The sequence below is a fragment of the Cibotium barometz genome, chromosome 13 (assembly GCF_041138505.1).
Source record: "Cibotium barometz isolate CiBa-2024 chromosome 13, ASM4113850v1, whole genome shotgun sequence".
NCBI lineage: Eukaryota > Viridiplantae > Streptophyta > Polypodiopsida > Cyatheales > Cibotiaceae > Cibotium > Cibotium barometz.
The window spans coordinates 49,518,177-49,534,114 of record NC_141058.1 but is presented as its reverse complement, the minus strand read 5'-3'; the positions used below and the strand labels follow the sequence as shown (position 1 = coordinate 49,534,114).

The 15,938-nt window shown below is 41.3% G+C and overlaps 1 protein-coding gene across 8 annotated transcripts; it reads right to left on the bottom strand.

The window, feature by feature from the left end:
- Positions 1-10,176: 10,176 nt before the first annotated feature.
- On the bottom strand, positions 10,177-15,336 carry LOC147632777 (receptor-like cytosolic serine/threonine-protein kinase RBK1). Of its 8 annotated transcripts, none has more exons than XR_015267234.1 (12): positions 14,836-15,281; positions 14,098-14,345; positions 13,898-13,992; positions 13,678-13,796; positions 13,419-13,567; positions 12,772-13,320; positions 12,419-12,673; positions 12,158-12,315; positions 11,913-11,992; positions 11,140-11,271; positions 10,837-10,986; positions 10,177-10,706 (listed from the first exon to the last, which is right to left on the bottom strand). XR_015267234.1 is itself a non-coding variant. In XM_086807639.1 (12 exons), exons 2-12 carry the CDS (start codon positions 14,312-14,314, stop codon positions 10,539-10,541), a joined length of 2,076 nt encoding a protein of 691 aa, XP_086663765.1. In that variant the 5' UTR covers positions 14,315-14,345; positions 14,836-15,336; the 3' UTR covers positions 10,177-10,538. The 8 variants fall into 8 exon arrangements, 7 of the variants coding, with proteins under 7 accessions (XP_086663765.1, XP_086663768.1, XP_086663769.1 ...); XM_086807639.1 differs by having other exon boundaries at positions 11,136-11,271; positions 14,836-15,336; XM_086807642.1 differs by having other exon boundaries at positions 11,136-11,271; positions 12,772-13,284.
- Between the last annotated feature and the right edge of the window lie 602 nt (positions 15,337-15,938).

The following is a 15,938-nucleotide window of genomic DNA, read 5'->3' as shown; positions in this document are numbered from 1 at the left end:
TAAGGGGAGTTTTTACAGATTAACATCATCATGGTAGTGGGTTACTTTATCAAGCAAAAAAAGGACATTTTAAGGGAGAAAGAGAATGTGCAGAAGAGAAACCCTACCTAGTGGTATGGATGTAGCCAAGGCATGTAGATGCAGATAAGAGGTGTTTGGTGATTGAGTGGTGATGGATGCAGGAAGAGATTTGAAAGCAAGAGAAGATATGGAGGAGGAAGCAAAAGTGATGGCAAAAAGGGACACAAAAATAGTATAAATACAAATAACTATACTGGCTAACATGAGATGACTCATTAAAGAGGTATAGGTGACACATAACAAGACCATATTAGTTTTTTTTAAAGATAATCACAACGTAGAAATCTTTTAGTTTTGAGGTTTTTAACTAGATGTTGGTTGTTGTTACACCTTGGGGAATTCCTTGGTCACCTTGATTTAATAGATTTGAAACACTTTTTGGGGCATGAAAAACTTGAGATATTCACAGCATGAAGATTTCCATTGGTTTTTCATGCAATTGATCTTTTAACTTGAATACTTTTGGCATGATTTTTTGGTGCATTTGATCATGTGTAGGTCTAAGCATAATTTGTGCTACTTTTGGAACAGCTTTTTGGGCGTGAAAAACTCGAGATACTCACGGTATGAGTCTCTCAAGATACTCATGTCGTGAGTACCTTGAGATACTCATGGCATGAAGATCCCCACTAGTTTTTTATACCAAATGATCTTTTTAATTTCATGCCTTTGAAGTGATTTTATGGCTCAAATAATTAATGTGGGTCTAAGCATGACTCATCCTTCCTTTGGAGAAACTTCTTTTGACGTGAGAAACTTGAGATATTCACAACATGACTATCTTGGGAAAGTCATGCTTGAACACACATGCACATGTGAACTACTTAAAATATTTATGCATGTTCACACGTGAACATCTTAAGTAGTTTTATTCATTCCTTCTTTTCAGGTTTGTAGGGGACCTTCCTGTCCTTTTGTTTTTTTGAATCTTTTACTTCCCCTCGTGCTCTATTTTTCTTGCCCTCCTAGTACCCACTCTCTTCCTTGGGTCTCGAGAGGTATTGTTGGCAAATATGCTCTAGCTCCTTTTTTTTTTAGTGTTTCATCTCCTTCTCCATCCATTGGATAAAGTTGCTTGCTAAGTCCATTATGGAATCTAGTTCATCATCTTCCTCCACTTTGTTCTTTCATTTATCACTATACAAGAGCTGACCTTTGTTGTTTTTTTGTTCTTTATGCTTCATCGTCGCGGTATGTTGTGTTCTTTACCTACTAGGTGTGTTTTCCACTCCCCGCTTGCTATTGTGCCACCTGACTTCTATTAGTTTTGTGCTCTTGGTCTTTATTTCCATTTGCTTTTGGATTCTCTTTGGTATCGAAATGTGGATGACATCCTCGTAGTATCCCTATCTCACAGAATCTTTTTAGAGAGGCCTTAGGTACCCAACAACAAACATGGCTTCTTCTTTGTGGTTCCTTCCCCATTTTTGTCTCGTCAGTGATGCAAGTGGTTCTAAATCTAAGCTATATATTTCTCACTCTACTTGGGTATCGAAATGTGTTTGTACTATCATAATACCCGTGTGTCTTGAAGAGGCTTGTAGGAATCCATTGCTTTCTGGGTTGTTGAGTCCAGTGATGCACAATTTCTAGAAGCAATAGGAGGGGTTGCCAATGATCAGGTTTTCCTTGGTGTAGTCCTTATTGTTTCTTTGATATCTCTTTAAGCTTAGATAGCTTTGAGTATTTACGAAAGATGAGCATAAAATAGTACTCTCGGAGTCTAGAGTGGTTCAGTTATTTTGCACCTATTTGTTTTCATCTAGATTTCTCTTTCTTTCCATTGAATGGAGAAATTAGTTGCACTAATCCATGACCTCCTTAGCAATACCTATTCTTCCATAACTCGTGGGGGCATAACATAACCCTTTCTAGCCATAGGGTTATTGTTGGACAATGACTTGCACCTTCAAACTTCCTTTAACACTTACTACACTTGTGTGGATGCTTTAAGCTCAACACGGTTAGTTCCAATTCTAGTTTATCTAGAGCTTGCCATGTTTCAAAGGATAGCAAGGTGTGGATTGCCCTTGTGTCAATTAGAGTGATGCTCATGGTATGGTTTTTAGCTACACATGCACTTGAATTTCAATATGTGCAAGCTCAATTTCCAATTCCTCATTCTTAAGGGATAGCAAGTATGGGTGTAGTTGAGGGTGAAGGTGGGGAGGACAAGTGGATATATTGAGGGTGGCAAGGTGGTGGTGATGGTGTTGGGGGCAACCGATGCCAATGTGGGCTATAAACTAACGATGAGGTTCTAAAGCAACAGTCCCCACTTTGGTGAGCTAAGAGCTATTGCCAGGGGGATGGAAGCCACTTTGAAGAGGGCTAAAGGAGGCTCATTCGATGGTGGCGACGAGAAATGCTCGTGAGGTGGGGAGTGGCTATTTTGGTGTGGTGCAAGGGAGCTGCGAGGAGGGGCATGGTGGTGGATAAAAGGTATCCACAGATGTCATCCCTTTGGATGACTGATGGATTGGGTATAGGAATGTTGTACAATGTGCGTGAGTGGTGAGGTGAAACAAAGTGTAGGTGTTTGCGTGGATGTAAGCTGAGATACGGCCATGCGTACAGTATGTGGAGACATCAACTACCCACCCAGATGGAGATAGATGAATACATCATTGAGTGGAAGACAAAGGGCACATGGGTGGGAGAGGGGGGGAATGCAGGTGAGGAGTGTATAGATGAAGATGTGGGGTGGGGATTGAATGAAGCTGATGAGACCAAGGTGCTACATCAAGGGAGATGATGAGGGAGGAAGGGTCGTGGGGCAACTTGAGATATGGTATCATCCCCGGAACCAATGCCTGGATGTTTAGGATCTATTCATGGTCCGAGATGCCAGAGTACCCTATCCGCTCGGAGGGTTGGGGATAGTAGGGAAGCGAAAGACATCGGCAAACTATGCAGTGGTAGTGAGTGTAGGGATCCTCTTGGTGGCTAGATTAAGAAGGTCTTGCATATTTCCTCCAAAAAAGTAGAGATCATGTGAAGGGTATCAAAGTAGGCCAGGCCCACCATAGCTAGCTCCTATAGAGAGGGGATAGAAGCTAAAGTAGGACCAAGAGGATGGCACATAATAGAAGCACATACAACTCCGGTAATCACAATATCACAACCGCTAACCATGCCATGACAAGTGCAAACTCCATTTAGAAACTCTCCATGCAATAATGGAGACCGCTAAGTTCTTTTACCATATAGGAACCAGAGGTCCCCAAGGAGGCAGAGGTACCATCCTCACCACAACAAGAGCAACTAATTGAAGAGAACATAGAAGAAGTGAAAAAGGAAGAGGAGACTACTATGAAAGAAAAGGTAACCACACCACTGTGCCACAAATACTTAAGCAAAGGGCCTTCTAGGAAGCATAAAAGATAAGATGATGCGGAAAAGGCCGAGCAGCGTCCAAGAAAAATGCAAAGAAGGTTTCCATCAAAGGATGTCAGTTTAAGGATGTTGGCACCATCTCTCCTCATAGATCTCCCACTCTTATCTCCATGCCACACCAAATAAAATTGTGTAAGGTACATGGCTACATGAAGCATTGCCTCCTCAATAGATACAAAGATACAAATGCATAGATTGAGAATCTGGATAAGGAGGATGATGTCTCTCAGATTTCCTGTGTGAAAAAGTTACATTTTGGACAACAACTAGTACCTCCACCAAAAGAAACTTAAGGTTTGTGAAGAAGAGCTAGAGATGACAAGTTGGTTGTGGGAGAGATCCAAAACTAGTACCTCCACCAAAAGAAACATAAGGTTTGTGAAGAAGAGCTAGACATGACCTATGACAAGCTAGTTGTGGGAGAGATTCAAAAGGAGCAAGGCATAGTAGGCACTTTACAGGACAACAACATCTATATGATGGTAAGCTCAATGTAGATTTGTTAGCTTCCAAATATGCATCAAATTAAAGAGAACTACAAATACAATTTGAGGAATCCACACAACTGGCCCAACAAGAGACACACATGCAAGAAACCAAAGAGAATATGAAAGGAAGATGCATCTGGAGATAGAGCAATCAAATGAGGTAAAAGCCAAATTACACCAAATAGAAGAACACTTCGAATCCTTCAAGTAACAAGCTACAACGCAATTGGTCTTATTGCAAAACACTGAAGATATCCTCAAGCAGTAAATAGCATACTTGGAGAATGTAAGCTCAAGGAACTCAATAAAGCTCATGCACAAGCTCTCTACTCCCTCCATGGTGAAGTATAAAAGGATAAAGAGCAAAAGATGGAATTAACAATAATTAGTCACCAACCCATCTAACCAATACTCTAAATAAAGAAAAAGTAGAAGCTGAAGCCAAAGGACTCCTTTAGAAAGCACAACTATAGCTCAAGGAGGTAACAAGACAAGCCTAAGTCTCCAACAAAAGCTATGCAAATCTAGTTCAAGTAAGAAAAGAAACATGTGAAGTGGCCATCACGACACTTCTCAGCAATTGTCATAAAAGCAAGAGCTACAAGCTGCTGAGCTCAATGAGAAAATGATACAATTCATGAAGCACACCTCACAGTTGGTGGCCTCCTTACTCCACGGTAAAATCAAGGGCCCCTCTCCAAACCTTCATCTTGTTCTTTTTATCACTAACCATCTCTCTATTACAATATTATATAGACATTAATAAGGATCTAAGAAAGGGGGATATAGGATTAATCCATCAAAATTCACATAGGGATGTAGAGCCCACTATAACCATGGCTATATTTTATAATGATATTTTACATTTATTTTATACAGCCATGTTTACTTAAGCCCTGAATCCAATGATTATAGTGGGGTCTACATTTATATATTTTATAATGATATTTTGCATTTATTTTATATAGCCATGTTCACTTATGCCTTGCATCCAATGATTCTTAACTTATGATCCTGGTGTAGGGTGCTCATGAACTCTAGCATGCTGGATGACACGAAAGAGATATTAGAACTCTTTATGCTGCCTAACCTTCCCTCTACACTAGCCAATTTTGAAACAATAGATTCATCTCGCACACACACACCCTCACACATGTAGAAACTTTCTCTCTCTCTCTCTCTCTCTCTCTCTCTCTCTCTCTCACACACACACACACACACTCCCTCCACACATACATGTTTGATTGTATATATGTGTAGTATGTGTATGAATGTGTTTATATATAATCGTATTAATATATTATTATATATTAATAGTTTTAATATAATAGTATTAATATAATATTGTTATATATTTACTATATGTATATTGATTTATATATCATTGTTATATTATATTATTATATGTATATTGATTTACATATCATTGTTATATTATATTATTATAAATTTTCTATATATATATCTTTAATTTTTAAACTTATGCAATATATATATATATATATATATATATATATATATATATAATGTCTTTTGTCTTTTCTTTACAATGAGAGAGAGAAAGAGAGACACCTACACTTTGAAGTTTTCATCATGAAGCTCATCTTTTAAGAGGGAGTGGGGATGTGTGGTGAGGAGAGGGAGTGGGGATGCGTGGTGAGGTGTGCTGACTCTTAAATAAGTGCATCTTACGTATAATGTCTTTTATCTCTTCTTTACAATGAGAGAGAGAAAGAGAGACACCTAAAGATTGAAGTTTTTATCATGAAACTCATCTTTTAAGAGAAAGGCCCCTATTTTTTCTCTTAAAAAAATCATTAGGTAAGAAGTGATAGCTTTTCTTTCAAAAATTAAAATGAGATGAGATAAGAAAATTCAAATTTGAGAAAAGGGCGACGTTAATCTCTTCCCTTCTCCCTTGGCCCTCTTCTTGCTCTCCTTTGGCCACGTAGAAGGGAATAGCTTGTGTTTAGTAAGAGTATAGATATAGATACACATAGCTTGTGTTTAATGTCTTTTGTCTTTTCTTTACAATGAGAGAGAAAGAGAGGGATAGTTTTCATCATAAAGCTCACCTTTTAAGGGGGAGTGGGGATGTGTGGTGACCTTAAATAAGTGCATCTTACATATAATGTTTTCTTTACAATGAGACAGAAAGACAGAGACACTTACACATTGAAGTTTTTATCATGAAGCTCATCTTTTAAGAGGGAGGTCTCCTATTTCTTATCTGAAGAAAATCATTCCGTAAGAAGGGATGGCTCTCCTTTCACCACATTTGCGAAAGGGGCAACGTAAAGCGTGAGTCTGTCCTCTTTATTCCTTGGCTCTCTCTCTCCTCTCCTTTCGCCTCGAATAGCTTGTGTTTAGTAAGAGTATACATACAAGTGTAGATGGCGACAGCGCGACATAAGTTTCTTTTTTTGAGTTGACATTTTCCTCCTTTTTTAGAATTATTAATCTGAGCTTTTTTTATGCAGCTGCCACGTGGATAACTCATCTTCCAAGTTTAACTAAAGGGAACAACTTATACTACTAAACTAAGGCCCGGTTCACATGAGGACACCAGAAAGGTGTTTTCTTGCTTTTCAAACTCGTCTGGCCTACCCAGCTGCGCTCCCTCCAACTTTTCACATTTGTCCGGCCTCTACAGGCCGGAAGCCTTTTTGCAGCCCCGATTTCCGTAATGTGGCTGATTCTCCAATGAGCTTCTGCCACCGGACTGCCACATCAACCAACTGAGGTTTTCCCTGCCCTCATCTGAGTCATGAAATGTTCAAAATGCAACTGAATGTTTCAATTCTTGTTTGGTTTCTGAAGGTGATTCTGTGTATGATTGGGCCTTTATGAAGATGGCAAGACCCAGTACCCGAGACAAATTCAAGCCCTAGCACCAATATAAATATGTACGCATCCATGCATGTATATGTGTGTGTGTGTGTGTGTGTAATTCCACAAAAAAAAAAAAGTGTGTGTGTGTGTGTGTGTGTGCATGCATGGTTGGAGACAGACTGTTGCTTATGCTAAGCAAACATGCCAATCGTTAATTGAGCTTAGTCATCTTCGCTCTCTAACTTTGGCTGAAGCTACTTCTTTATGTCAAGCTCGTCACTGTATTCAGGTAAATGATCATCGAAAGCTTGTCAAATGGGAGATACGGGCACGACAAAAGGCGCTTTTGGACAAAGGCTGCTCTTCCAAAAAAAATTTCAAGAGTTTACATTCCAGAAAACAAGCTACATCTATATGTCGCACTTTAATTTCAGATGACACGTGGACCTCCACCCGAGCACAATTGGCTGCGACTTGTGTTGCCCATTTCTCCTCTCAATTTGATGAGGATGATTCTCACGCCATGGAAGTGTATGATGCACATCATCAGTTATTACAGCATGTATCCCCCATCCTTTCTGCTACTCAAGCGCAACAACTAGAAACAAAATTCTCTGAACAAGAAAAGAACTGTCTGATGCAATCAGGTCTTGTGGCCGATGGAAAGCTCCAGGATGGGATGGCCTTACAGTTGAATTTTTTCTTGCATATTGGGACACTCTCAAATTACCTTTGCTGCGTATGGTAAACATTGCCTGGGAGACAAGGCAAATGCCAGCTTCCTGGAAAAAAGGATTAGTGAAGCTGTTGCCTAAAAAACATTTATGTCAGTCTTTAGCAGACTGGAGACCAATTACCCTTATGCCGGTGATATACAAGATTATCAGTAAAATGGTTGTCGATCGCATTAAGGGTTACTTGAATGATGGACTTCATTCTGCACAGTATGGATTTATTCCTCGCAGGCACATTACAGATAACATTGCAAATGCTTATATCGGCATTGAATATGCCAAATACACGCAGCAGGATGTCTTATTATTGCAAGTGGATATTGCCAAGGCTTTTGATACTATTAAATGGGGGTTCATTCAAGAAACCATGCGTGCTCTGGGATTTGGAGAAAAAATGCAGAATATCATTTACTGGCTTTATGCTGATAGTCAGGCGGCTTGTATATTGTCAGGAGATCTCTCAGAATCATGGACTTTGCATCGTTCAGTTAGGCAGGGATGCCCTTTAAGTGCTCTTTTGTATGCTATAGCGACGCATCCCATGCTTCTTTATATGGATCATTTGGTTGATACTGGCAGTCTTCATGGATTGGACATTCAGAATAGACGTCAGTTGGTTGCTCAAGCTTATGCTGACGATTCTTTTTTTCTTCCTCGCAATACACATCAGGATCTCTCTACTTTGATGCAGGCTCTTTCTTTGTTTGCACTTGCGGCGGCTGGCCTACAAATCAATTTTCAGAAATCTAAATTGCTGCCTTTGCATTCAAAACAGTGGCATGATTTGCTATGGCCAGGGGAAATAGTTCACTCCACTCATTTGATTCGGCATTTGGGATATCCTTTGGGATGGACAATCACTCGCCGTCAACAAACAGATTGGGTCTTGGCAAAGCTCAAGAAAAAGTTGGAATACTGGAAACTTGCAACATGGCCTTTGCATGTTCGTTTACGGATTCTCCAATCCATCTTGGTTGCCTATATTCAGTTCTACCTTCCTCTCATCAGGTTTTCTCAAGGGGAGCTGAAATTCTTTATGTCCACCATCTTGGAGATATTCTGGAGATCGAAGCAGGGGAAAAAGAGTGTACGTTTGCTTTCGGCAAATCGTTTGTGTATCCCTAAAATGCATGGAGGCTTGAATATCCTTAATTTACAGGTGCATATTCTTGCCCACAGAGGTAAACTGATGCTTCAATTTCTGGAAGGCACTCAGCCTTGGACAGCGATGATCCGTCATTTATTACTTCATCTGACGACTTCGGCTTTTGGCCATTGGCAACCTACTCATTGGGAATTTATTCTTGGTTACATTACTGGCAAAATTAAGGGCTGTCCTCTCATTTCTGGCTTACTTGCTGATTGGAAGCTTGTCCTTTCAAATTTAAAATGGAATGGTCGTGACTCCTTACAAGGCAACTCTCTCCGTGCTGAGAGCATCCATTGGTCCAAAGCATTTTCAGTTCCCCTGGCGGTGCAAGAACCCCGACGTTCATATTTTCTCCACTCAAAGGGTGTTACCTCTGTGGGAGATGTCATCCATCCTGATGGCTCCCCTCTTTCTTTTCCACAGGCTGCTGCACATTATGGCTTGGGACCTCACTATCGTCGTCTTTGGCGTGATATAATTCAGATGCTTCAGCCTTTTTTGCCGATTCCACTGTTGGAAATTCGAGATCGCCTACAGGATTGGACTATCTCCTCTTTTGATTCCTCATGCCATCCCTTGAGGCTATCTGATATTACAGTTGCTGGTCTGTATGCTGGTCTGTATAAACATTTGTTGCCATTGCCTTGGGTTTCTGAACGGGCAAATCTCTTCTAGCATATGCATCGGTCGTCTTTGTGGTGGAAAAGACGATTGCGATCTCTTTAGCATTCGAAGCTTCCTCTTCGACAACAGCTTTTTTTGTGGCGCGTTCTTTTGGCTGTTATTCCCTCAGGACAGTTTCTGGCACGCAGACATATATCCTCATCCACTTGCCATAGATGCTCTGCTTCCAGGGAGAGAGTCATTCATATTTTCTGGAACTGTCCTTCTTCTCGTCAATTTTTTCTTCCTATCATCCAGCTTCTGCGAGCTAGATTTCCAAATATGAAATTTGGAAAGTTTTTCTGGCTATTTGGTCTTCATTTGCCCAGACCAGAATTCACTCTTTTCTTCTCATGGGTGCGCTACTGGGCTTTATGGACACTATGGAAAGTTCGCAACCATGGAGTTTTCGGTGATGCGGCTTTTTCTGCTTTTTCTTTCTTTCGGTACTCCCTGCATCAATCTTTCTTCGATTGCATGCAGGTTGACCAAATAGATCATGATGTATATTTGTCTTATATTGACATCTTCAGTTGATGTACTTTGAGACTATCTACTTTGGATAGTCATCTTGTAAATCTAATATACTTATGATTCCACAAAAAAAAAAAAAAGTGTGCGTGCATGCATGTGTGTGTGTGACATTATGTGTATGTGTATGTGTATGTATATGTGTATGAACAAACCCATGTGTCCTCGCGTCTACCAAATGATTATATATATATATTTTTTGCTTATAACTATGGCATACTATCTTGCTGCAATTCTTTATTTTAATATGCCTTCATTCCTCATCTGTCAGTTCCACAGTAGCATCAAACTGTACACATCATTGATGCCAAAGAACTTTGGCCATTTATTCCAAAGATTTCAATGCTTGAAAACCTGAATTTACAATGCAGGGTTTACAGTTGGAAGCACTTTACAAAGGGTTTTCTTGTCTTGAGGAGGATGGCCCTTCTCACAAAATCTCACTAGGAAGAGTGTACTTTACACCTTGTCCATCTCATACAAAAGAGTTGTTTTTGGATGTACACAGCAAGTGAAAAACAAAATGTATGTGGTGGGTGGTATTGATACAACTGCATGTTTCCAACCCCTTTTCAAGATTTTTGTGTGTGTGTGTGTGTGTGTGTGGTGGTTGGTTGTTAGGGGTGTGGGGGCTTAACCAAAATACTTATCAAAAACCCTGTGTTAGAATTGCAGGGCGATTTCTCGATGGCGGCGCAGGTCGTTGTGGTAGTGGGTAGAGCTGTAGTCACTGTCAAAAATGGGGTCTTGGAGACAGATTGATTGCGACGATAAGACACTTAAAGAGTCTGGCCCGTCTGAGCTTAGCTCATCGGTTAGCAGCTGCAAGACCTGGCATGAAGAGAAGGAGTATGAGGGCTTGAAGACCGCACAACTGAATAGCATTATATAACCTTGATGCGTAACATGGTGGATGGTGGTGTAAGATCACTGATGAAGTTTACATAAAAATGGCACTAACCTGATTCATACATGGGCGGCATTGCGGCGACACTTGTACACACAAGGCAGCCGCCATCATCATACATTGCATTTCTTGTGGATCATACTTGCCATCGAGTCGAGCATCTACGAGCTTCTCCACATTCATAACTTCCAAGAAAGGCCTTGCCTGCAGGTTACAGCACATGTGAAGAATGATGCTTACGCCAGTTTTCAGCCCGTATATTACTCTATGCTATGTTCACACAATTCAAATTTACTGCATAGTGTGCTGCAAATGAAGAAATTTTTTACAAGCTTGTGGATTCAAGGTCATACCCACATGACTAGGCTCGACTGCAAGCCCTCGATAGATTTACGTCCAGTGATGAGCTCAAGAAGTAGGACTCCAAATGCAAAAACATCGGTCTTCTCATCCACAATACCATGCATGAAGTACTCTGGGGCAAGGTACCTGCAAAAATACATTTTTTTGAGTTCCTTCTATTAGTTAAAAAGGGACTTGCCTAGAAGGCAGAATACAAAACACTGCAACAGCAGTAAAAGAAACACAACAGGGGTACTTCTGCCATGCCTGGCCACTCTCAAAGGAAGGCTACATTTTTGCTATTGCAAAAGTGGAAAGCCACACTAGGAGCGTACTCTGAGTGGGGACACCTGCCTCCCAATCTCCAAAGAGAGAGGGGCTAGCGTCCAGCTGTAAAAAGGACCCTCCGGCATTCTGAGGATCCATCTTAAGAACAACCAGGCAGGGAAAAGTGTGCGCGTGCATCGCATGTGCACGGGTCCATGCAAGTGTGTGTGTGTGTGTGTGGGTGGCGAGTGTGTGCATGCAAGTACCTGCATGCACAAGCATTTGTAGAGGGGCATGCATGAGATTTCTTGCTCTCATCGAAGAAGGTTTCTTGTGACATAGTCACAAGAAACGGCCGTTTCAGGCCCTAGAAACGCGTTTCTCCGTTTCAAGACCCCATCCGTTTCCATGGCCGTTTCTCGTTTCCCATGTGATAGTCACAGGAAACGGCTCCGTTTCCATTCCTCAATGTTTCCGTTCCCGTTTCTCGTTTCTGGTGACTATCGATTGTGATTACGTACCCAAAGGTTCCTTCGATTGGAGTCAATATGTGGTGGGAGCACTGATTGGGCAGCCATTTGGCAAGTCCAAAGTCAGAGATCTGCCAATGCCAAAAGTTCATGAGAAAAGCAGTGTATTAGGATGAGAAACACCACTGCAAGAGTTCTAAGGAAAAAACTAAGTAACTAGGATGAGAAACACCACTGCCAAGAGGTCGAAGGAAAAAACTATCTATGATGATGGCATGTAGGTAACTGATACAGACCTGTGGCTCAAAGTCTGGACCCAACAGGATGTTGGAGGCCTTAATATCTCGATGGATGATACGACGCTGGCAATCAGAGTGGAGGTAGTTTAAGCCACGTGCAGTGCCCACAGCTACTCTATATCTGGTCGCCCACTTCAATGTTGGCAATTTTCCACCTGAAAACAGGATCATGTCATTGGGTGTGTGTGTGTGTGTATGTTCATACACACACCAATCTTAATCAAGCATTTTTTTGAGCAAGTCTCAAAAAGAGCTTACCATGGAGCCATGAAGCCAGGCTTCCATGTGGCACAAAATGGAAAATAAGATGTAATCCTTTCTCAATGCAAAATCCAACCAAAGAAGTGATGTTAGGATGAGAGATGTGGCAGATCATCCCAAGCTCTGTCAGAAAATCGATCGTTTTCTGCTCCTCGGTATCGCCTCGAATCAGTCTTTTCACAGCAACAAGCTGGCCTTCAGGAAGTAATCCCTTGTAAACCTCTGAATGCCCCCCCTTTCCCACCAGATTACCTGTCAAATTTCACAATGAAATCAATAAGCTGACATAAATGCATGCATCATTGAATCATAACATGTGTCAAGTTAAGAACCAATGTCAAGATTATGACCTGGACTGAAGAGATTTGTTGCCTTTAAAATCTCATCATATGTGAAAATTTTCCAGGGTTTCTCAGCTATGATGAATGGTGTACTTGTGCTGCCTCTTTTAAGAGGCCTTGCAATCCATAGACTACTCATGTATGATTTGAATGAGTTTCCCAGTGACTTAAAATGGGTAAAGATGAGTGCTCGTTTGGATCGACAAGCTGATGGAAAGGTATGTGAGCGGCATACTCGATCACCCCCCCTCCATATGCTCAGGCAGCTATGGGGTTGTTTGGTATAGATGATATCATCCTTGCCATCATGTGAGGATGCAGCACATGAAACCAGAGCTTTTCTGGATAAGGAATGAGTTAGTCCAGTATGATCACTCAAACCAGGGCTGTCATCTGAGTCATAGAAAGCATCTGAACCGTCGAGAACTCTTTTTGGCGAGTATGTCCCCGCACTCTCTGGCCATACTTTATTGCATGTAGTGATAGCAGTATCAAGCTGATGGTGGGTCTCAGTTCCCTTCACTGCAATGAGGGCAGTTTGGATCTGTAAAGATCCATCTGCAACAAGTACCATGCATCATCAGGGAAAATTGACCAAGCAAAAAAGCTTTAAAAATGCATCACATATGTGCCTAGATAGTATGAGCTGGACAAACCTTCATCTGAGGGAGTGCACCCTCTCTGTGCCAGGGTGGCTCGGAAATGATTTTCTTTGTAAAAGAGAACCTTGAAGTCCTTCACGACGACTACAGAGCATCCTGCTGGCACTTGCCTACATAGAAAACTTCCTCTTCTCTGTGCATGCCTGAAGTACACATCCCATGGAAAACCCCATCAACACTCAATAACAAGTCAATATATGGCTGTAAAGGAGCCTATAACAAGCCAATATATTTAATTAGAATTCATTTGTACCTTAGCAAGTGATGGCCTGAAGTTGTCACAACAAGCATGGTAGCCTTCATAGCCGATACCTCCTCGATCAAGAGCTTTTCTGCAACATCATTGCTTGCAGCTCTCATCTCCAGGTGCACCTGAAGAGAAAAAATGCTAGCTGATGTTCAGTGGCTTGGACAGGCACGTACGCGTGCATGAAGGTGTGCTTGTGCACAATCTCTTCATCTTCAAAACTTACTTGTTTCACATCACACAAATCTTGCAATGGCTTGAACTGAGCATCAACAACAACAGGTTTGTAAGTATACCCAACTATGAACTTCTGCATTGTATCTGCTACAACAAATAAGAGAAATGATTATGGAAATGACCAGAAAACAGTAGGAAATGCAAACTGGTCACACACACAGAATTTTGGAGCAAAAAGTGAGAACTTGCCGTAATCCCGCCGCCAGAGAGCGACGACTGAATCTCCCGGGCGGGCAGCCATGTTGATGGTCCAGCAAAGAAGATCAAAGCCTTGATCATCGCCAGCAGACGGCAGCCCCACAGCAATCGTCTCCGGGGATGACAAGGCCTTGTCAGGGCCATGGCGATCTTGCAAGAACTGGTTCTGGTTCTGCCATGTCCGCTTTCTCTCTGGCAACATTTGCATTTTTTAAAGCTGATCTTCAGCTGCCTTTTATCTGCACCACAATGAAGGTTTTCATGTGTCAGAAAGCTCTGCTATTTGTGCTTTTTTCTGCTTTTCAGCTTCGCTCTTGCATCCAGTAACTGAACTGTTTTTTTGCATCAAATTAAAGCTATCAAGAAGGCAAGCTCTTGATTTTTGTTGTCCCTTTTGTCATCAAACTGAAGCTACCACGGCATTAAAAGCTCTGCTTTTTTTTTTGGGCATCAAATTGAGCTGCCATGGCATTACTCTCCTTTCTACATCTTTTTAAGGCATAATTAGTGAGATTGCCAGTTTAAAACATGATGAGTCAGGTCGATTTAAACGGCTTGAGGCCAGGGCTGCTTAAGCAAATCAAACTTACTTGATTAAGCAGAGAGTGAGGCATTCATCTAAGAAATTAAGCTGTAAAGTGAGCTTAATTGAAGCAGGAAGAAGGGGGGGGGAGACAAAACGAAAAGATAGAACCGTCCTCGGTAACTGAACAAAACCACGCCCTATACCTTATTTTTTTGCCTCAAAATCTGTGCCAGTGAGCAAACATTTCCAGCAAAATGGCAGAGGATTTTTTTTTTCCAGTCACCTTGCCGCAGATTTTCAGAAAAGCTTGGTGGGTCTCCTTAATCTCATCACAAAAGCAACTAAATCCCTCAAATGAGCCTCCAAAAAATGTCCGCTATATCTTAGATTCCAACAATGGAAGCCTCGATCTCAGGGGAAAACTGATAATTAAGAAAACCCACTAATTACAAATGATCACTAAGTATAAATGATAAGCGATCACGAAGATCTTACTAATCCATATAATGATGGTGATAAATAGCTCGGAAATAAGAATAAGAGATAAGAATGATGAGAGAACGCCATAGCCGGGGAGCTTGACAAGCCAACAGAGTTTGACAAAAGGAAAATACTCGCGTGGCACACAAGATACAGCACTTACACAAGTAACCAACACCCTAGCCTACCTTGGCTAGATTAAATTATTCAGACCAAAAGTACTTAATCGTTGTCAACCGCTTAATTACTTCATTTATTAGAGTAAGTACACCCTTAATGGCATTATGGCACCACATCCATGGTGACAAGTTGACAACCCCCTTAATTTTACTTGATCAAATCAAAACTACTTAGAGGTGGTTCACACGCACACATAGCATGCACTCAAAGTGCATGATTTGTAGTACAACATCTCATCTACGCGCTACCCCGGAGGTCGAGCCGGTCACTTTCGGAAGTTAACTTGGAGCTAATGAAGTTGCCATTTTGAACTCACGACCTCAACCTGGGGAGCTTAAACTCTACCGTTGGGCTATTTCCCCTTCACTTCGTAAGGGGTGTGATTAAAGAAATGAACCCTCTCCCAAAAAAAAGTTGTCGTTTTCCTTTTCTGCACCTCCCTTTATTGCTCTTGCTCTTATATCCTTCGTTCTTCGGCTCACCTCGGGTGGAGCTAGCTATCAATGGCGATTGCATCTTCCACTAGAAAATTAGAGTATGAACTTAAAGGCAACCAGATGCAAACTATGCATCTTCCACTAGTATTCAAATGAATCTATTGTGAGAACTGACTCAATGTTAAATTAGCTTCATTAGAATAATAAGT

Excerpts from the sequence above, each read along its gene's own strand:
- LOC147632777 (XM_086807639.1), bottom strand. The coding sequence starts at position 14,314 with ATGCAAATGTTGCCAGAGAGAAAGCGGACATGGCAGAACCAGAACCAG. Across the intron at positions 13,321-13,418 it reads GTGCACTCCCTCAGATGAAG|ATGGATCTTTACAGATCCAA; the intron begins GTTTGTCCAGCT and ends TACTTGTTGCAG. Across the intron at positions 11,272-11,912 it reads CCAATCGAAGGAACCTTTGG|GTACCTTGCCCCAGAGTACT; the intron begins GTACGTAATCAC and ends GTATTTTTGCAG.